The sequence below is a fragment of the Palaemon carinicauda genome, chromosome 28 (assembly GCF_036898095.1).
Source record: "Palaemon carinicauda isolate YSFRI2023 chromosome 28, ASM3689809v2, whole genome shotgun sequence".
Taxonomy (NCBI): domain Eukaryota; kingdom Metazoa; phylum Arthropoda; class Malacostraca; order Decapoda; family Palaemonidae; genus Palaemon; species Palaemon carinicauda.
In genome coordinates, this window is record NC_090752.1 from 36,798,375 (window position 1) to 36,820,874 (window position 22,500).

General features: G+C 45.0%; 1 protein-coding gene and 1 pseudogene across 2 annotated transcripts in view; both read right to left on the reverse strand.

Annotated features, from left to right (window-relative positions):
* LOC137621507 (myosin-11-like) overlaps window positions 1-22,500 on the reverse strand; it is a 177,538-nt gene that overhangs the window by 53,255 nt on the left and 101,783 nt on the right. For both annotated transcript variants that reach the window (XM_068351860.1, XM_068351859.1), the window contains one exon: window positions 10,084-10,307. In XM_068351860.1, the coding sequence (XP_068207961.1) occupies window positions 10,084-10,307 (224 nt within the window). The remainder of the gene's footprint in view (window positions 1-10,083; window positions 10,308-22,500) is intronic.
* On the reverse strand, window positions 20,970-21,088 carry LOC137622136 (5S ribosomal RNA; annotated as a pseudogene).

Here is a 22,500-nt window from a genome sequence, read left to right on the forward strand (position 1 = left end):
CCCCCCTCCCCTAGGGGACCGTTGCCTTCCCTCCTTTTAGAGGGGGTAGTTCAGTGTTTATGGACTTTGTCCTCCGGGTGTCCCGGCGGGTTCGTCTCTGTCTAGACTAGTTGGCCACCGGTCAACAGAGTTGGATCCCGGTGCACCCTATTGTATATTCACTTATCACACTTTTATTATGTTATACGAAACCCTCCGGGTTCGGTTGGCGGTTCTTATCTACAGTTCCGCCCCCCTATTAATTTATAACAGTTCCTATGATTATATATGATTATATATGACAGATCACTATCCCGGAGTTCCTATATTAATTGGTTTATGGATATACTTTTATTTCCCGGCCCGGGGCTTAACCTCGCTCCGGGAAATCAGACACCATGTGTCTTAATTCTTTGTTGCATCCTTTTTATGCTCCCGGCTCGACCGGAATGGATAGCTATACTTTAGTTTTAAGTTAGACTTATGTTTAGGCCCGGGTCCTCCGGACCCGCCACTACTTAAGAATATTACAGTTAAGCTCTAATCTTATGTTAGACTTATGTTAGGCCCGGGTCCTCCGGACCCGCCCCTACTTAAGAGAATTACAGTTTCTCATATACTATTCTTTTTATAGATGGTGCATTGTCAGACGACGGCCTGTGCGGCTGTTCTTCATCAGCCTTGTGGCCATACCGTATGTCGGTCTCACGCCCTCTGCGGAGTTCAGCTGGAGGACATCGTGGTATGGCACCCTGATAACTGTATGGTCTGTTTTGACCTCATCACCACCCTTGGATCTGACTCGGTGAGTCCCGTTGGCTATGTTGCCTTCTTATTTATTTTACCTTTTTTGGTATACATACACTATTTAGTAAGATCTCTATGGTCTTGAAGGACCACTGGGAGTCTTCCCTTTTATAATTCCCACTATTATTTCAGGCATCCCCGGAGCAAAAGTCTGCGGCTCGGGCCACACTGAAAGTGTGGGTTGGTGGTTTTGCCCGAAACGTGAAATCCAAGCAGCCTTACGTCCTATCCGAAGACTATTGTGCCATGATCTATCTTAACACCAAGTCTTCAGCCGCTGTGGCTAGGCATGTTGCAGCTCCCATCATTGCCCACATTGATGCCACCATAGCGGGGTTCATTGATCAAGAACAAGATCCGTCGGATGCCCCCGGAGATCTGGAAGACAATGTTGCTTCCATGAACCTGGATGTTGAACCCATGTTATTGGATGATCCGGATGCAGGTAGGGTGGTAAGTGAGGCAGGTGTTACCGGCGCTGAGATTCCTATCCTCAGCCCCGCTCTTTCTTCTTCATCTGATCGCTCTTCCTTTCATGGTTTTTTTGGGGACCGTGATTCGTCTCAACGATCACACCCAGTTCCCCCCAAGGATAAGTCTACATCTAGAACCTTACCTAAAGCTCGTAAGCCTCACAAGGCTTCCCATAGTTCTAAGCTGAATACAAACCCGTCATCTAAGGCTTCTGGCTCCTCCTCTAAGTCTCACGACCTGGGAGTACAATCCGCCACTCCTGCTCCTAGCCCGGGCCTTTCCGAATCAGCCATGCTTCGCATTGTGTCGGAGATGCAAGCTAAGTTGGTGTCGGAAATGCAGGCCAAGATGGACACGATGTTCTCTAATATCGGTCAGAGACTTGGGGCATTAGAGCAAGGTGCTCCGGAGCGAGTCCAAAGCTCTCTCATCCCGGATGCCTCTAAGCTCCCGCCGTTTACCAAGAATAATCCTTGGCGCATGGCTCTTCATTCCCCGTTCTCAGACGGAATGTTAACTTTGGAAGGTCTTGGCACTCGTCCTCTAGAGGACTTTGAATTCTTTCCTCCTGGTCTGGCATTTCCATTTCATGGTTATGCCAGGCTTACCGAGGAAGCTCTGGTTCGGTTAGATAAGGTCCCCAAAGAGACTGTCATCTTCCCAAAAGAACAAGCCCAATCTGTTTGGGCTAGGTTCCTGAATGACATTGGTTGCACCAACACCATGTTGACGCCTTATAAGAGCTCCTTCACAATGTTCTTAATGGACAAAAACACCGTGACTCCATGCGTCAATAAGGTAGCAGAGCTTGCTTTCCAATATGCTCTGGAGAAGCCCTTGCCTCCCATCCGAGAGGTGGATCCGATCTCCCTCCTTCTTCCTTCTGGCATTGAGTGTTGGGACAATGTCCATACCACTTTTACCTCTGGCAAGCTATCAGCGGACTGTGCTTCAGTTATGTTTAGTGAGCGGCTTCCCCGTCTCCCGGAATCCCTCATTAAACAGGAGTATGATTCCCGCCTACGTGTTGGCCGTACTCTGAACTTGGCCACGTCCACGGAGTCGATAGCCTTAACTTATGATACTGAGAGTATCTTTAAGTCTCTCAATAAGGCTACGTTGCAGTCATTATACTACGACCTTTATGACTTTGCTATTGCTAAACGTAGGTGTCGCAAACACGTCCTGGCTGAGGCGACTATTAGGCACGAGCCTAATAAGCTTATCCGGTCCTCCTGCTGGGGTTCGAATCTCTTCCCTGAGGATCTTGTAGAGGAAGTCTTGGCAGAGGCCACTAGAGTCAATCAGAGCCTTAAAGCCCGTTGGGGTTTGACTCCTAAACGGAAATATGACCCCGCAAGTTACCAAGCCCGGGGTAGGAAGAAGCTCCGCCCGTATACCTCCACCCAGTTCAGGCAACAGCAGTGTAGTTCGTCCAATTTCCGACTGCCTCTTCCTCCATCTCCCGTTGCTCCTGCACAGCCTTCCACCTCTCAGGCTCCTTCGGACGACTATGTCACCGTTCTGCTCCCTAAGAGCCAACTTTCCGGTGCCTCCACCACTTCTCCTGCCTTTAACCAGTCTTATGAGGCTCATAGCTCTTCCCAGAGTTATAACAGAGGTAGAGGCTACCACCGTGGTTCAAACCAGAACAGAGGTAGAGGAAGAGTCTTTCGCAAGGGAAAGAACTTCCGAGGCGGACGAGGAGGCAACTCCTCAAGCCAATACTGAGGTGCAGCAGGTAGGGGGGAGGCTTTATGCCTTCCGCAACAAATGGAGGTTCAGTCCCTGGGCTTTCAGTATCATCTCCAAGGGACTGGGGTGGAGTTGGATTCAAGGGCCTCCTCCTCCGAACAAATTTCATCAACATTCCACTCCGGACCTAGTCGAATTTGTCCAGGATCTGTTACAAAAGAACGCCATACAAGAAACGAAACACCTGAAGTTTCAGGGTCGGCTGTTCAGTGTTCCGAAGAAGGATTCAGACAAGAGAAGAGTGATTCTAGACCTATCCCTTCTCAACTTGTCCATTCAATGCGACAAGTTTCGAATGCTTACCGTCTCGCAGGTGCGGACCTTACTTCCCCGTGGGGCTGTCACTACCTCTATCGATCTTACAGACGCCTATTATCACGTCTCGATAGCGAGACACTTCCGTCCGTATCTAGGCTTCCGCCTAGGGGACATAAATTACTCCTTCAAGGTGATGCCTTTCGGGCTCAACATCGCCCCAAGGATCTTCACAAAGTTAGCAGAAGTCGCTGTTCAGGAACTCAGAAATCAAGGGATTCAAGTAGTAGCCTATCTGGACGACTGGCTCATTTGGTCAGACACCTCCCAAAATTGCCTAAAAGCCACTCACAGAGTCATCCAATATCTTCAATCTCTAGGCTTCCAGATCAACTTCAAGAAGTCCCGTCTTCTTCCGAAATCAAAGTTCCAATGGCTCGGCCTGCAATGGGATCTTATATCTCATACTCTGTGTCTTCCCAAACCCAAGAGGTTAGAGATTGCAAGGAACACCAAACGCTTTCTCAAAGACAAAGTAAGTTCCAGACGACTCCAAGAGAGGATTCTGGGGTCCCTTCAATTTGCCTCAGTGACGGATCTACTTCTGAAGGCAAAATTGAAAGATATCAATCGTGTCTGGCGTTCGAGGGCGAACCGGAAGCTCCGGGACAGGAAAGTCCGCCTTCCTCCCATTCTACGGGAAAGACTTCTTCCTTGGACAAGAGCCAACAATCTGTCAAAGTCAGTTCCCCTTCGATTTCCGCCTCCGAAGTTAATCATTCACACGGACGCATCCCTATCAGGTTGGGGCGGCTATTCTCAGCTCAGGAAAGTTCAAGGTCTTTGGTCTCCCTTATTCCGCCAATTTCACATCAATGTGCTGGAGGCCATGGCAGTTCTTCTAACCCTGAAACGTCTCGCTCTACCCAAGAGACAACACCTTCGTCTGGTCCTCGACAGCGAAGTGGTGGTCCGCTGCCTCAACAAAGGCGGGTCAAAATCAGGGCCTCTGAACCATGTTCTAGTAGCCATATTCTCCCTAGCAGCCTCGAACCGTTGGCATCTTTCAGCTGTCCACCTGGCGGGAGTCCGGAACGTAGTGGCAGACGCCTTGTCCCGGACCTCCCCTTTAGAATCGGAATGGTCACTCGATCTAAAGTCATTCCGGTGGATTCTCTCTCGGGTTCCCGGTCTCCAAGTGGACCTCTTCGCCACGGAATCCAACCACAAATTGAGAGTATATGTGGCTCCCAATCTAGACCCTCAGGCTTACGCCACAGACGCCATGTCACAGAATTGGGACATCTGGGAAAGGATTTATCTCTTTCCCCCGGTGAATCTTTTACTGAAAGTCCTAGACAAACTGAGATCCTTCAAGGGACAAGTAGCCTTGGTCTCACCCAACTGGCCCAAGAGCAACTGGTATCCTCTCCTGCGAGAGTTGAGACTATATCCTCACCCGATACCCAATCCGGTTCTGTCTCAGATAGTACAAACACGCGTTGTGTACGCTTTCTCAAACATTCAGAGCGCCCTAACTTTATGGACTTCATGAAGTTTGCGGCCATGCATGGTGCCAATATCGATCCTCAAAACACCCTGTTCCTAGAATCAGATAAACGCGATTCCACCATCCGCCAATATGATTCTGCAGTTAAAAAGTTGGCAAAATTTTTGATAGACTCAGACGTGCACTGTATGAACTTGAACCTTACAGTCACTTTCTTTAGAACTTTATTAGAATCAGGTCTGGCAGCCAATACTATCACCACTATTAAATCTGCTTTGAAAAAGATCTTCCTAGTGGGTTTTAACATAGACTTAACCGACTCTTTGTTAGCTTCAATTCCGAAAGCCTGTGCCAGACTGAAACCGGTTACTCGTCCTACCCCGGTGACCTGGTTCCTTAATGATGTACTCAAATTGGCTTCTGATACCATTAACAGTTCTTGTGATTACATTCCCCTTCTCAGGAAAACACTTTTCCTGGTGAGCTTGGCTTCCGGGGCAAGAATTTCTGAACTGGCAGCCTTGTCGAGAGACCCGGGTCATATTGAGTTCCTTCCTTCGGGAGAGGTCCTTCTTTCACCTAACAAATTCTTTTTGGCTAAGAACGAAGACCCTCAGAACAGATGGTCCTCCTGGAAAATTGTTCCCCTCACGCAAGATCCGTCTCTGTGCCCTGTTACTACTCTTAGGTCTTATTTATCCCGGACCTCCTCTAACTCCTCGGGGCCTCTATTCATTAGAGAACAAGGTGGTACCATTACCATTAAAGGGATCAGGCAACAAATTTTGTATTTTATTAAACAAGCTAGCCCTGACTCTTTTCCTCTTGCACATGATATCAGAGCGGTTGCTACTTCGGTGAACTTTTTTCACCACATGAATTTTACGGACCTTTCCAGGTATACAGGGTGGAAATCACCGTCAGTGTTCAAGAAACACTACCTTAAACATTTGGAAGCCCTAAAATTTTCTACAGTAGCTGCAGGGAGCGTAGTTACTCCCAGGTAACTCACATGTTAATTCCTTGTCAGTTTATCTCTCCCCCTTACCTGCCTCATTTATACCCTATTTGTATTCGTTGGTTTCGCACCTGAATACTGTTATTATATTTGTAAATTTTTAACTCCTGAGTATCTGTATATATTATCACTCACGGCATTATTATACCTTACCTTATTTGTCAGTTGTTCTACCAAGTGGATTTATGTTCCTTTTAAGATACCCTTATAATTGTTTTCGGCACTCATCTCTGATTAAAGCAACTTGTATTTCCCTTACGCTTATGTTTTTTCCTTTATTTTGCAAGTTTGGTGACATTTCTCTTGTATATATTCACTGGGCGGCACAGGTTCGAGCCCAGAAAAAGGGATTTTGACGTAGGAAAAATCTATTTCTGGGCGAGGGACCTGTGCCGCCCAGTGAACCCTCCCAGCTCCTCTCCCTTGGAGTCCCCAAACTTTGGGTGCTAAGGAGTTGGGTTCTGAGCGGATGCAGAGTTGGTGGTGCCGAGTGAGGTTGAACGGCTCTCCTCTATTGGGGTCTTTGTCGTGGATGAATCTAAATAGTGCGAGACCTCTGGATTATACGCCCAATTTTATACCGACACCAATAGGTGAGCGAGCTAGTTAACCTAGCACTCCTTTACATTTTTTTTCTCTGGTATATTTAGCAGTAAATTACCTAAGAATAAGTGCTAAATGGAGCTTATTCACTGGGCGGCACAGGTCCCTCGCCCAGAAATAGATTTTTCCTACGTCAAAATCCCTTATATATATACTTCACGAGAACCATATACAGATCTTGGACTCTAACGTCCCCGGCCATGACCTCAAGATGAATTTGATGAGACAGGGAGGCAGCTAGTCTCTCCTTAGTCTCCTGCTCCCGACGGAGAAGGTGGTCGTTCAGCTACGGAAGATCTTCGTTGAACTGACGTCCAGCCACGTCAGGGTCCAGTTTCCCGACCGTGAAAGTAAACTGGATGTCTTTCCAGAATCTGTCGTCGGAGGGAGAGAGGCCTACACTCCTCCAGGGTAGGGCAGGGCTTTCCTTCCTCCGCCGCCTTCATGACCGCATGGATGGCCTTTTCTACGAAGGGAAAGGTCGCAGAAGAGGGAGCAAGAAAGGACAGGTTCTTCTTACTCAATGCCGGCATTTTAGAGTTGGTAAAACCGCGACTCCTAAGGCACTCTGCCAGTGGCTTGGGCTTTTGAGTGATCAAACACGATCACCTCTTTGGGTTCAGTCTCCTCCTTGGAGGCCGGTTCGGACCTGAGTCGGACCTAACAGTCCGGGTAAGCCTCAAAGTTAGGGAAGAATTCCACTTCTTCCAAAAGGATGGACCCTAACTTGTCGTTGATGAAGGTTTTTCCCGTCGTAATTGGCATATGCTCAGCGTACCTCCAGGGGTTAGACTCCGAGCAAGAGGGAAGGTCCTTAACCGAGATCTTCTTCGGTTGCTTCCATCCCATCAAACGACTTGTGAGCTCCGCTAAATGCTTATTGAGCTTCTCATCCATCAGTGCCACCAATACCCGGATGGCATCTTCGGTGGCGGGTAGCAGGGGCTGCGAGGCGGCGGAGGTGGAGGGGACTGGCTCCTCGACCACTACAGGGGCTGCCGGAGGTGGTGGGGCGACCTCGCCCTCCGAATCAGGGTACTCCACCTGATCCTCTTCTTCCTCCGGATTCTCACCCATGAGGGTCCTCTCGGTGCTGTCGGACACGTCCGACATCTTCTCCACCTCGTCCAGACGACACTTGCTAAGCGTGGTCTCGATGTCGGGCTCAACAGTCAGTTGAACCAAGGGGATCTGATCCTGGGGAACCACAGAATCTGTTGACGCTTTTGGGAAAAGCATGGCCCTCATCTTCTCATTGGGGAGATACGGCCCGGTGGCGTTCTTCTGGAAACCGCGCACCCACTTGCGCAGATTCTCTCGAGCATTGTTCCTGGCCTCCGCGGACGGAGGGTTGTCGAACGCCTCATCAAGGAGGCCTTTGCAGATTGAGCAGGACTGTGGATCCCAATATTTAAGGTTGCCCTTTTTCGCTGTACATGGGGGCGTGGGTCCGGCACGCGTTATGCCCGTAGAAGTCCGGGCGGCGAACTCCGCAGAAGGAGCTCTCACACTTCAGGTTCTCCTCCTTTCCCGAAGAAGGCGAGGCAGAAGGTTGAGACATGGCGAAGGATGCACAAGATAAACGATGATCACTGGGAACAAACAAACGATGTTGGAAGCTACCAGACGAGGAATGAGGACGGACGTGACGTCACACAGTATGGCGGACGGTTTGTTTACGTTGCGAATACCGTAACAGTAACGAAGAAAGGGTAACTTTGGAACGGCTCCTCAGTTACCTCACCACCTTTCCCCCTCGAAGCATAAACGCTAGGTGGGGTGCAGATAGCCATGTGGCGTGTTAATGCATGCGTCCCCTGTTGATATACGATATCCTAGAGGGAAGCCTTTAGGGTACTCGCACCAGAAGTTAGAATTCTGTGAAACCTTTAGTTTAATTCTCTGGGAATATTTATGGTAGTCATATATACTGTACCTAAAGGAAGCTACTGAAGGAACCTTCCATCAGGACGACATGGCCATCTCACCCAAAAATAGATTTTTCGCTTCGCTAAAAATCCGTTATATATATAGTATATAATTTGATATTTTGTTAGGTTGTGGTGTATTTATTTTGTATGCTATTAGTTTTCAGTTTTTATGATTTGTACATCACTGGTCTTAGTTTTAGGGAATATAAACTTAAGAACATTAGCAAGTTTAGATATCCTTTCTGTTTTAGATTCCAGTTGCCAATAATGTGACTTTGTCATTAAGTTTGATTCATGGGTGCCGGGTTTGTTGTATTTACATCCCGTCAAATCACTGGGTAAATACCCTGGAAGTGTATTTGTTTAAATGGAACTGTCAATGATAGGAAGAAAACCATTTAAGTGTTTCATTTTCATAATAGCATAGGTAATTCAGTACCAAGCCATGTGAATCAAAAGCCGAATCCACCAGTAACTAGCACCAGAACCACCCCTGAAAACAGTACTTAACATAGAAAGCAAAATCCTCCCATGCATATACTGTACCAAACTTCTAAAAGAATAGGCCTCAAGAACCATATATCTGAAAGCACGGTACTGAAGCATTAAATGCATGTGCATGGACCATAACATCGGAACTGAGAGTCAATAGATAAGGTCCCTAACCATTAATATCTAAGAATGAGTATTGGTTGCATACTCACAAAATTGAGAGCATCATACTTTACATGGTGATAGAAAATTGTTTCAACTCTTGGCAAAGATACTGAGAACATTACCAAGGTACCTACACCAAAAAGTAACTTGAGAGTCCAATTAGAAAATATTTTAACCTAACATAAAACCATTGTACAAGTCTTAGAACTCTTACCATTAAAAAGGGCTATATCCTAGACAAAAAATGTCTCAAATCACTCAGTGTTCAATATTCCAATTTTACTATTCTTCTATTATAGCAGAATAGTCACAAAGGATATGGTCACTAAAAATATGAAGTATCTATATATTAATAAACTGCCAAAAACAAAAAAAAAGACACTAGAAATTTTTCAGCAGCCAACATATGGTCAGAACTCAGCCGTTACATCCATACTTTGCTGTGGCTGAAGTTAAAGTGAATAGGTTATGTCATGAGAATGGGGGATAACCACCACCACTTTCATACATACAGTACCAACAATTATGTATTAGGTACCTTATCACCATTTCAAGCTCATACTGAAGACAGTCCTATATCAAAGGGGGAAAGTTTGGATTCCCTTAAGGGTAGAAACAAATTGAGATCTACACCATCATCATCAATATCATTATTTTCATTGTTATCATAACCATTATCATTATTAGGTACCATCAAGTTAAAAAGGTTTAGTATGGAGGGGCTGAAAATATCAATAAACTACATATCAAACAGTAACCAACTATAATCAATAGCCTGTTAATTATACCACAAAAACATAAGATGTAGAAGGAACTTTTACTTACAGGTTACCAAAAATAATATGAAGCACAGAAAATTTGATGGTTGCTATAAGAACAAACTTTGCTCACAGTATGCATGAATATATCATTAGAAAAATAGAAATCTTGAATTTGAATTTTGTCCTCATTCCTAATCAGCATTACCAATAATCATAAAAATGGTTCCCTCTATGAATTCTTGAATTATCTTCAGATAATGTGTCTGGAGCAACAAATTATATGAATTAAGGCAAACACAGAATAGATATCAGTAACCAAAAAGGAAATCTTACTTCATCTTAAATTCATAGTTTTTGTGCTCCTCTTCTTCTCGAGTAGTGGTCTCTTGCTTGATTTCTTTTATAACTCGTTCAATCTCTTTGTCACGCTGTCTCTTTAGTCTTTCTCTAAGCTCTTTTTCTGACTGAATACGTGCTTCATTGTGCTCCTTCATAAAAACAGCTCGCCATTCACTGCGACTTTGTTCGTCTTCACGGCGGATGGAAATGAGTTCTTCCTAATGGGCAAAAGACATTTTGATGTAAAATTTGATAACTGAAATATACATGGAAATAGAGGTTTACTTTACTTCATTCAAAAACTTATTCAATTCTATGCCTCATTATCAATAGCTTTAACATAATCATAAGATTCCTCCTTTCAAGATTCAAGTCTATCTCTTCCATTGAACCAATTTCTTGTTCATATCATACTTTTTCTTACCCTGTATTAATGGGCTAGATATGAGAAATTGGTAACATGTCTCAATGGCATTTACCTTTGAAAACAAGAAAAAATCAAATTGAAAATCTAAATTCCTCATGACAAAACAAATGAATTAAACCATTCTTAGAGAGAAATATATTGGGTCTGGTAAAGTTAAACGTATCCATAAAAGTAAATAAAATAACATTGATATTCAACTACAGAAAACAATGCAGTTTACAATAATACCCTCAATGCTTACTCCTTTTAGAACATGGAGTTATAACAAAATAATACTATAAGTAGTCTGCCCTCCTAATTCACACATTATATCCAGCCCACGAAAAAGGCACCATTTGAAAAAAAGAAATGAGTTGGCCAGAAAGAAAAAAACATGATACAAATAGATTACTATCCATCCTCCCACAGCCAGGAGAAACTACTGTTTCATACCCTTCTCCCATCATTAGAATTATGGGTTTAAAGATAGGGAAAATTATGTTAATAATCATACAAAAACTAATACAAAATGGAAGGTATAGTTGGGTATAACCTTATGGTTTCAGTTTATATAAGCTTTCTTTTAAAAAATCACAATTTTATGTTAACAAACAAGGTACTGTATCAGATTATTGGAAAATTTATATAGACTTTAACGTCTTTATTTCTTAACCTAAAATCATGAACTAGTTTTCTTTTTGGAAAAAAACTCTAAATTTATCATAAACTACGAAAAATCAAATTCCTTAAAACTTTCTTCCAAATTATTTTCATTCATAATTAGCAAATGCACATTTTTTATTATTTACCATGATATTCTAAACATGAAAGGTCATGAGACTTCAATGGCTGCACTCTCTTCCTTGAGGATATCTGCTACCCCCTGCCTGATAATTACCTCTGTACTGGCTCTGAACCGCACATGATTCATACACACTTATATACTGTAATGGTTTTGCTTTTTATCTTATTACTCACTCTTCCTTGCACTGTTAATAAACAAACCTTCTGTATAAACCTGATAGGTCATGCTTAATTTTGTTTTAATTTTTGTGACATTCTTGCTTGCAAGTCCTGGTATTTAAGCTCAATGTCAGTTGAATAAAGTTGAGTTGTATTCACCTCACCTCTCAGTTAACACCTAACTGGCACCTCACACATTGGTGACCACCGGAGTGTTCAGTTCCCTCCCGCCTTCCCCTTCTCTGCAGTGTCTTACTGTTTGATGATGCTGCCCTCCGACCCTAACTCTTCTATCAACACCACCCCAATGAAACTACTGCCCTTCGCCAGTACAAAGGCATTCGCGTGACTCGCTCAAGCCCCAAAGCAGACTATTTTCTCGCGGCAATCCCTGAGGACACTTTCCTGGAAATCTCAGATTGGCTTTGTGATCAAGGGGACACCCCAGTAGTGTACAACACCTTCAAAATGTACCTCCTAGAGCAGTACTCACCATCGCCAGCCAACTGTATAGCAAAATTTTTTCAGATCTCTCAAAAACTGTTAGGGGACCAAAAGGCTTCGCTCGCCTTCAGAGAAATGACTAGCATCACTCGCCTGCATCCTGCCACAGACGGTCTTTTTGATGAAGTGAATCTACTTCGTGCCATTTGGGTACGGCGCCTAGCCGAACCTGTACACGCTGCCATACCCGGTATTGATAATTTGCCTGTGAAGGACCTGACAACCAAAGGAAATGCCCTTATGGACTGCCACTTCATTTTCAAGATCTTCATCAATGCCTCCACTCCTGATGAAGAAGAAAACTATTCTACATCGACCAACTGACATGAATGCGGTAAGACATAGACGCCCACCCCTGACGTGTTGGAGCGGCGACAAAGCCACCCACCACCCACACATACGAACCCTTGCTAACGCCACAATCAATGACCTCTCTAGGCACTTACTGATGCCCCTCATCTGCAATTATGTTACTACCACTCCAGATTCAGGGCTGCTGCGAAGAAATGTGTGGATGGTTGTCAGTGGCCAAAAAATGTTTAAGTAGGCCATCGCTTGTGGCGGTGACCTCCCGTCAAAAAACTTTTATTTTTACCTGATGCCGGTACGGGCGTGCGATTTTTGGTAGACACGGGTGCTTGCCAATCTCTTTTGCCAAGGTCACTCTCCAGAAGACAACGTAGTCTAAGTCTGCTGACGTCTGCCTGGTAGCTGCCAATGGTTCTGCGAAACCCACTCACGGTTATGAAACCCATACATTATTGCTTGTAAGCGGCAAATATTATTGTTAGTTTCTTGTTGTTGACGTCACATTGCCAATCCTCGGTGCGGATTTCCTCTCACATTTCCTCCTCCAGGTTGGTGTCGCTCACCGACGAGTAGTCAATTAGGACTCATACTCCACGACACCTCTCCAACCCGCCCTCTACGACCTCACTTTCCACATCAGTGCACCGATGGATGCCTTCGCCCACCTTGTCACGTCGTACCTGGAAGTTGCCCGTCCAGAACTTCATCAAACGCCCACGGTTCCCGCAAAACACGGTATTTATCACCATATCAAGACGATGGGATCCCAAGTGTTCACCAGATTCAGGCATCTGGCACCAGATCATTTGGCAGCAGCTAAACAAACATTTGTCTTAATGGAAGAAATGGATATTTGCCAAAAGGCCTCAATCCCATGGTCGTCACCCTTACACATAATTCTGAAGAAAGATTTCTAGCTGTGTCCATGTGGGGATTACTGGTGCCTGAACATGCAGACAAAACAGGATCAATACATTGCTGACATGACCTGATAATTGCACAAACCAAAGGTTTTCTCCATGCTTGACCTCCTGAAGGGGTACTACCAGGTGTCCATAATGCCGTAAGACACCCCCTAAGACCGCCATCACCACCCCTTTCGGTACCTACACTTTTAATTACTCCTGTTTTGGCCTTCGTAATACTAGGGCCATTTTTCAACGCCTCATGGATGGCATCTTAGGGGACCTCCCCTTCTGTGTAAGTTACATGGACGACATACTTGTGTTCTCTTCCTCCAAAGAGGAACACCTCCGTCACCTTCACATTGTGCTCAACTGCCTACAACAGAACGACGTTGTGGTCTGGTACCACAAGTGCACCTTTCGCGCCAACAAAGTATCGTTCTTAGGGCATCGCATCACTCCTGAAGGAAAGCTACAATTACTGTTAGCATGATAAAGACACATCATGTCCAAGAATTTTGGCAAGGATGAACCTGCCATTCTCATCTCGAGCCTCAAACAGATATCTATTTCTTTCACTACTATATGAGGGGCATTCAGTCAACATATGCCTCACTGTCAAGGGTACCAATCAGTCGTCGCAATATGGCTGGTATACAGATATTCATGTGTCAACCGAGTGTGACCAATGCAGAGACGACAAAGAGTAGTCTCCCACTTTCTGGACATCATGTTATACTTCCAGGGGTATATAAAATTTGTTATTTCTAGCACATTATTTTCAACTAAATCATCCCAATGCTGTTGCCAATTATTAGAAATCAAATTCTTAATGTTGGGTAAACAATCATCACAAAGAATGGGAAACTTTTGTCACAATTCAGCTACAGCATTCTTTGCCAGTAGATCTGGCTTCTTGTTCCCAGACAAACGTACGTGAGCTGGAACCAAACAAAATTGAACTATCATACCTCTCAGTCCAGTAATAAAATGCCATTCTAAAATCTTTAAAACTAAAGGGTTACTGGAATTAAAAACTTCTAAAGCTTGAAGGACACTCCTTGCATCACTAAAAATGGTAAAATTACCTCCCTTTTCCAACTATTTTTTCAACAACGATTAGTATGCCATATAGTTTGGCACTAGATATGGAAGCTGTTAGAGAAAATGCACCTCTACAATTACAAGCATTACTATATACTCCAAATCCAACGCCAGCATCGGATTTAAAGCCATCAGTTTATAAAAAAGTTGATTCCTTAAGTTCTGCAACATATTCCATAAACAGAGACCTGACTTCTAAGTCAGTCACATTCTTTCTAACTCCAATAAAATATTTACAAAAAGATACCTCTGAGGGGATTTTAGGTGTAACTCAAAGTATGTTGAGTGCCTTACAAGACTTGCAGTCTGACAGGCGAAAGAATTAGGAGGTCTTTGCAAACTAAAACAATACCGAATAATAGAAGGATTTCGGTAATGGTCTAACAGTAGTTCTCCAGCGACAACAAGGAGGCTTGGAATAGGTGAAGTTCTAAATGCTACTGTTGCCAATCTGATACCAGTATGGTGTATAGAATCTAAAATTTTTAATCGTCTTGGAGTGGCTGAAGAGTATATTTCACATCCATAAATAATTTTTGAAAAAATTAAGGCCTTGTAAAACTTTAAAATAGTTGTGCAGTTTGCACCCCATGATGTATGATAAAACTTTTAGAAGCTTCAAGTATTAAGACATTTTACTTTTAAGGATTTTAAGTGAGGAACCCATGTCAACCTACACTTAAATATCAAACCTAAAAACCTAGCTTCACTTACACATAGAATCTGTTGACATTTGATGCACGTAAAGGGTCTGAATGTAATCCCCGAATACAACAGAAATGAACAACAGTAGTTTTGCTTGTCGAAAACTTGAACCCATTCATATCAGCCCAATGAATAATTTTTTTCAATTTCAAGATGTGGTTTTCTCTTAACTATTGCCATTCTAGCTCCAGCAAATGATATGGAGAGCTCACCTACAAATAGTGTTGAGAGAATATCTTGGGGAATGACAGAGGATATCCCGTTAATAGCTAGTGCAAATAGGGTTACACTTAGCACACTACTCTGAGAAACTCCTTCTTCCTGACATTTCCTCACTGATAGTTTCCCCCACCCTCACTTGGAAAAATCTATGTGAAATAAATGATTGAATGAACAATAGTAGCTCTCCTCGTTATCACAAATTATGAATGGTTTTAAGTATAGTACCATATCTCCATAACTTTTCAAGGTAAAAAGATTGTTACATTATCATTATTATTATTATTATTATTATTATTATTATTATTAATTGCTAAACTACAACCCTATTTGGAAAAGCCTGCCTCTGCTGAAGAAGTTCCACTGTAGAGCTTAGATCCTTTTCCTTGGAGAAATGGTTCATGCTTAAGGCTTCCTTTGAAAAGTCTTGCCTAACCTGTAAATTAGGTACCGGGCTGGGATGGTCCTCATCCTCAGGGTATTGGTGCACTCACCTCCTGCTGCCCTGAGGAGGGCATCATAGGGATCTTTCCCTCAAGACTGTCTCTCTTCTCTACTTTGACAAGAGAACATGAGAAGAGGCTCTTTTGCACTGAGCAGATTAGGCTACGCTAGAAAAGAGCTTCGTGCAATCTTGCCTATCTTAGAAATTAAGTACCAGGATGGAATAGTCCTCATCCTCAGTGTACTGGCACATGAACCTCCTGCCATCTTGAGGAGGACTTCATAGGGATCTTTTCCTCATGACTATCTCTCTTCTCTCCATCATCAAGAGTAGGTGAGTTTCAGGCTATGCATCAAGTCAACTTAAGAGGGAAGGGGTTCTGTTGCCTTTATCATCTCACAGACTAAGTGACAAAGACCCAATACCAGTCAGTCTCAAAAACTAGTTTGGGTCCTTCTCAATCCTATCCCTCCATTTAAGTTAGAACAAATATTCTTGGTGTCATGTGAGGGTCCAGCAGCATTACTCGAGGTGGACTTGACACCTCACTCATGAGTGTCGCACCCTTCTCATTACCCACAACGGGAAAATGAAGGAAGTATCTAGATACTGATCCCTCTGACTTGGTGAGACTGCTTACTTGAAAATGTGACTTTGGTCAGTGCATACCTATGCCATTTCAAGGAAAAACTCACAAGCCTAGCTCTGTTAGTAGCCTTCCAGTTTACCTGTAGTTATACTTAGTGCTAAATGATGGGTCTGAAGGTTTCAGACCACCTTTGCACCCCTGTACTTTACAAACATTACTTGCAGGCCATGTGACCACTTTCCTTGAGTCCTAATGAAGTTATTCAATAGTTGTGTAATAATCCAGGGTCCTCACTGGACTAGTATGCATCTCATCTAAAGGTAACACATTCAGCATAAGTCTCAAGGAGAGGTAAAGTGACTAGCTCTTTTCATTTTTTCTTGTTCCCATCTCAAAGAGAGGCAGCAACCTTTACACATCTGATGCTGGTGAGTTACCTGACAGAGCACCTGTCTAGCAGGCTACTACTACCAAGAAGCAACTCCTCCATCTTCCTGGCAAGGGAAAGGGTTGGTCTGTGTCCTAACAAACATTTCTCGTTAGTGATTTAATGGCTGTTCCATCACTGCTGTAGACATACCCCTATTTTCAAGGACTAAAGTTTGTACAGCTATCTAAAATGTAAATGACTTAAAATAATTCATATTATAACTATATGAGTATCAACTTTTCATTGAGAGAGAGAGAGAGAGAGAGAGAGAGAGAGAGAGAGAGAGAGAGAGAGAGAGAGAGAGAGAGAGAGAGAGAGAGAGAGAGAGAGTTACAAGAATTTTGGATGTCTTAAAGACCTTTTAGTCCATCCATGGAGACTCCATTTCCTCTTTGGTAGAGAGATTTAGTTTGAGCATTTAGAGAGTTCTTAATATCTTGTCTAACTCGAGAGAGAGAGAGAGAGAGAGAGAGAGAGAGAGAGAGAGAGAGAGAGAGAGAGATTGCTTTTATTGATATCATCTTGTACTGTACTTGTTCAAACTTGTAGCAAATGTTTTTGTGTTGAACAGGCTGACATAAGTCTCTTTTTATATTTTATAAATGAAAGATGTTTTAATGTTGTTACTGTTCTTAACCCCTTCAATACGAGGCAGCGGATTCGCTACTCAAGCTTTGTACGAACTTTGTCATCATTGGATATACTTCCTCACTTACTCTATAATAAGCTACATTTCCATGTTTATTTGTTTTAATGCTGATTACAGAATAAATATTTTTAAAATTTGCTTCATTTTCCATTGTATTTCACTAAAATCAACTGAAATATGGTTTCATTCATTCTGAAGTGATTATAGAATAAATTTCAGAGTTTGTTTTAGATAATTTTCTCTAAAATAATGGTAAAGCACTGTGATTTTAGGAGTAAAAAAATATATTCATTAAGGTGACCATGATATTGCATAATTCCATGATAAATAACCATCAAAAGATATCAAACTACTCGTCAGTAATAATGGGCTTTACGCTGTACAGAAATGTAATGAAAATATTCATTTGTTTCCTTATACACAAGAATTATTCTATAATGTATAATTTATAAGGTATACAATAAATAAAAAATTTATTACAAAAAAAACATACTTCTGGCCCCATAAGAGAGAGAGAGAGAGAGAGAGAGAGAGAGAGAGAGAGAGAGAGAGAGAGAGAGAGAGAGAGAGAGAGAGAGAGAGAGGTTTTTCTGTCATTCCATCTTGCGTGTTACTGTTAATATTAACTGGATCATTCTTGTTTTGGGTATTTCAGGGGCTTGGCTGTAGAACCATGACAAATACAGCTTAGAATGGCAATAAATGGAAAAAATAACAGTAGGCTAACTTTTACTCGTGAAAACAATGAACAATAATAATATGAAATATATTAGACATGAAATTGACAAATTCGAAGATAATTTGTATTTTTCCTAACCATACAAACCTTAGCTATTTACATTGGGTTTACCTTTTAGCGCAGCTGAAATGGCGAGCCATTAGAATTTAACGAGGGTGTATTACCCCCGCGCTAGTTAGCGGGGGGGTAGGGGAGTGGTAGCTAGCTACCCCTCGCCCCCCTCACACACCGGTGAAGCTCACTTTCACTTAGAGGTAGGACTTGTCTTGGGGGACAGGGCTGGCGGGCAAATATGTGTAAATAGCTAAGGTTTGTATGGTTAGGAAAAATACAAATTATCTTCGAATTTGTCATTTGTTCCGTAACCGAAATACAAACCACGCTATTTACATTGGGTGACTTACCCCTTAGGTGGGGTGGAAAGTCCCCAGCCATACTGGCTTTGGCTTTACCCGGGGACTCAGAATCCGAGTGAGTCGCACTCGAGAAAAGGAGTCCCTTCACCTCACAAGGTCCTTGCTCCGCAAGGAACCGTGTGGCCTACATAAGCTTGTGTGTGAAGGAAGAAGTGTGACCCGTCCTAGGCAGTTGACCTGGAGTTCCAGAAGGAACTCTGGGTTAGGACGTTCCCAATACCACCTCGTCAGGGTATGGGGGACGCGACAGTATTGACTCAATACTCGGAACACAAGGAAGCATGGTTTACCTGCAGAGGTTCGAGGTCAGCTATGCAGACACCAGGATGCTGCTTCCCCGTAGAGGGGATGATGAAGAAAGAAGTAAGGGCCAGACATACTTCTTTCGTTCATGCAGACTAAAACCTGATAACAATGCCCTCAACCTTCTGCTACCTGTCCAAAAAGGAGCCTGAGGTTAGACCAGCTGTTGTGTAGCCACCACAGAGCGATAGAAAACGTATCGAAACTCCTGTGGGTCACGCCCTGCAGGAAGCGGGCTGCGAAGGTCATTAGACGCTTCCAGACTCCAGCTTGTAGCACCTGCGTCACAGAGTAGTATTACTCAAAGGCGAGGGACGTTGCGATGTATCCGACATCGTGCTGTAGGGCGACGTGACGGGGGAGGGTCTGGAGACAGGTCGAGATGAATGTCCTTGAGTCCGAGCTGAAGAGGTATACTGGTGACTCTCCCCCGTGTCCTTCTTGTGCTCCCAAACCGGCTGCAACTGAGGACAAACTGCAGCTGTTCCCAAAGCTAACCTCTCGATTCCTTTACTGGCAAGAAGGAGAAGGTTTTGGGACATCAGATACAGAATGGAGACTCGAAATCTTGAAGGAATTGGACCGAAGGGCCGGGACCCCAAGATTCTGAGTCTGGCCAACAACTCAGGAGCAAACCTGAATGTTGCTTTCCCCCATTCCTTAGAAAGGGCGGAGTCGTACGAGACCAAGAAGATTGCTTACACACTGGCCGCGGCCAGGGTGAGCAGGAGACCCAAGACGGAATACAATCAGAGGCCTGACGTAAAGGGTCTTGAGAAGATCTCTTAAGGGACTAAAAAGTCCGAGCCATGCTCCAAGTTGGAGGTCTCACTCCGACTAGGGCAGGGACGTTCGTAGCTTCGCATGAGCGAGGAAAGGTCCAGCGGGAAGGGAAAAGTTATTCCTTTAAGCCTGAAGGTCAGGGAAAGGCTGAGCGACAGGCTTCATTGCCGAGAGCGGAAAGGAGTTTCCTCCCGCCGAAAGGCAGTAAGATCGTTATTGCTGGAGAAGAGGCCTCAAGGGAAGAGGTATATCTCCCACGACACCAACCACCAAAGACTCTTCACTTCGCCTGGAAGACCCCTGCGGATGACTATCGCAGATAACGCGACCTCCGTCCCGCGACTGTAGCGGGTTGTCTCTTCTTGAGGAGGAGGCGTAGTGTCTCCAGGCATGAAGCCGAAGCGACGCCCCGGCTCGTGAAAGATGTTGCAGTGTGGTTGCTTGAGTAGCCTGTGCCGTGGGAGAAGCTCTCCCGGGAGTTCCGTCAGGGGAAGCAGAGGGTCCAGAAACCGTTCTGCGCATAGTCCCAGTGGAGCTCTCAGGGCCATTGAAAGGTTGACAGACAACCTTGTCTTGTTGAGACCCATTCTCAACAGACAACAAAGGAGGGAAGACGCAGGCGTCGATGTTGTCCCACCATCACCGGAATGCATCTTGGGGGGAAGAACAGCGGAAGCTTGAGGTTCCAAGCTGTCGCGATCAGGTCCCTCAGACCAGGACTTGCTGGTTACTCAAGGCCAAAGACCCCAGGCACACTCTCTCTACGAGGCTCTGCTCGGATAGTCGGAGAGAACATTCCTCTGCCTGGGAGAGCCGATGGTGGTATTGAGAGTATCTCAATCATCTCGGTATCTCTACTGCAAGATGTGAAGGTGTGAAAATGCGTCCCCTGCTGGTTAGAACACGCCAGAATCATGAAGTCGACGCGCACGGAGTGACTCGGCAGGAGCTGTAGTATCTGTAGAGGGGCCAGACTACGGCCCCTAAGCCTGCCTGAATGATGGAGAGGTATCCTTCAGTTCCTGACCATAGGCCTGGACCGGAACATGCCCCCCCCCCCCCCTTTTCTTTGACTAGTCCGAGAACAGCATCAAAAATGTGGGTAAAGGACGAGAATATCCACTCCCATCAAGAGGTTCCATAGGTCAACACCCATTGCAGGTCTAATCGTTCCGCTGGTCCCATAGGGGCCAGAAAGTCCGGTTAACCGTTGCTTGAAACCACCGGAACTTGGACCGCCCCACATGGAACTTATCCTGAGGCGACCGTTCGGAACTATAGACGGGTCAATGAGGAAAAGACAACTAGGAAACGTTCCAAGGTAGGGCTGAAAGCTCTGCTTGACTGAGAACAGGTACTGCGACTCCTCTCAGCCTTGCCACAGTCAACTGAAGGGAAGGCTCGGAGGAGGTGGCAACAGAATCTGGCGTCCCCAGGAGGTCACCCATCCAAGTACCGACCAGAACCGACGTTGCTTAACCTCGCTGGACGGACGAGAAGCGGGGTTTCCAACGTGGAAAGGCCGTTGACTCAATATCAAGGGTAGATACTCCAGATGTCGAGGCAGAAGAAGAGAAGGCTCCTAGCAAAATACCATGAAACCCCCCCTCATGGTAAGCATCCGGAAGCTTGTCCCAGCGCTGAAGAAGGTCGAACCCGAGCCTACCGGAGTTGACCAGACCTCCAAAAGCGAAGGAGGCGGAAGCCTGCACCTGAGCGGCCATGAGGAAAGCAGGGAGAGTTCTCTGGGGAAAAAAACCTGCGATGCCACGGCAGGATCGCCACACTGCATCTTAAGCAGGAATACCTGCAGTCTAGGCTGAATTCCACAAGCTTCCTAGAAGATGGATGGAATGGAAACTGAAAGTACCCGTCCTTCCGATCCAGGGTCTAAGGAGTCCTGTCGCCTCGTTACCAGTCTGATCGATTCTGCTGTTCCACGCTGGACGAAGTTTGTTCGACAAACTTGATCAGGGCTGAGAGGTCGACTACGGAACTCCCGTCTCAGATACTTCCCTACAAGAAAGGATCAACTGAAGAAGCCAGGGGTGAAGCCGTCGATGATCCTATGGAGGACCTTCTCCTAAGGTATGGATCATTCTGCCCAAACGGGCAAACTCTTGCCGACCTTATGGCATAGAGGTTCAGAGACACTGAATTCGCTGACAGAGACAGCAGGCGCGATATCCTTGGCTGATCACAGAGATCGTGCAGGAATGGGCATCGGGAAGCTGTCGTCCGGATGAATAACCTTAGGCATCCTCCCAGCGTGAAACCTGCAAGGGGGGGGGTGCCAATCCTAGAGTTCGTGAACTCTGCCGCTCCCTCTAGGACTATGCCCCCCACGGGGGAGCCTCCCGTGCCATCTGTTCCTGACAGAAGGGAACTGCAATTGGACACCTTGTCTCAGTTGTCGTAGCCGGTCCGATAACTTAGGCCGACGTGGCTGAAAGAAAGAGGCGCTGGAGCCCTGCAGAGTCTGGAAGAAAGCGCCTTGGAGGAGTGAAAACAGAAGTCGACTTCCTCCGCACAGCCGCTGTCTAAGTCTCTGTCCTTGGGCACAAACAAACTCTTCTCAAGGATGGAAGGGTGTCTGAGGTTGTCGACATCCACGGATGAGACACCCGAAAGGAAGCACTCGGTCATTGCGTCCAGATGGTCCAACATCAAGCTTGCCTGCAAGTTCGATACTTGACGACGAAACGCCAAGGTGCTTGAGCCCGAGAGGAGGAAAGTACCCATGACCTTCCTGTAGCTTCCTTGAACCAAACCTCAGGTCGTAACCGAGGAGGGAAAGGACCTGGTAAGCCCCTTTCACGAGATGGAGAAGAGGAAGGGGTAAACAGTCACCCCTTGGCCGATGGAGAAAACTCGAACGGAAAGCCCCCCGCCAAAGATCCTTCCAGGGAATGACGGGGAAGGGCTAACCCAGGTTCTGGAAA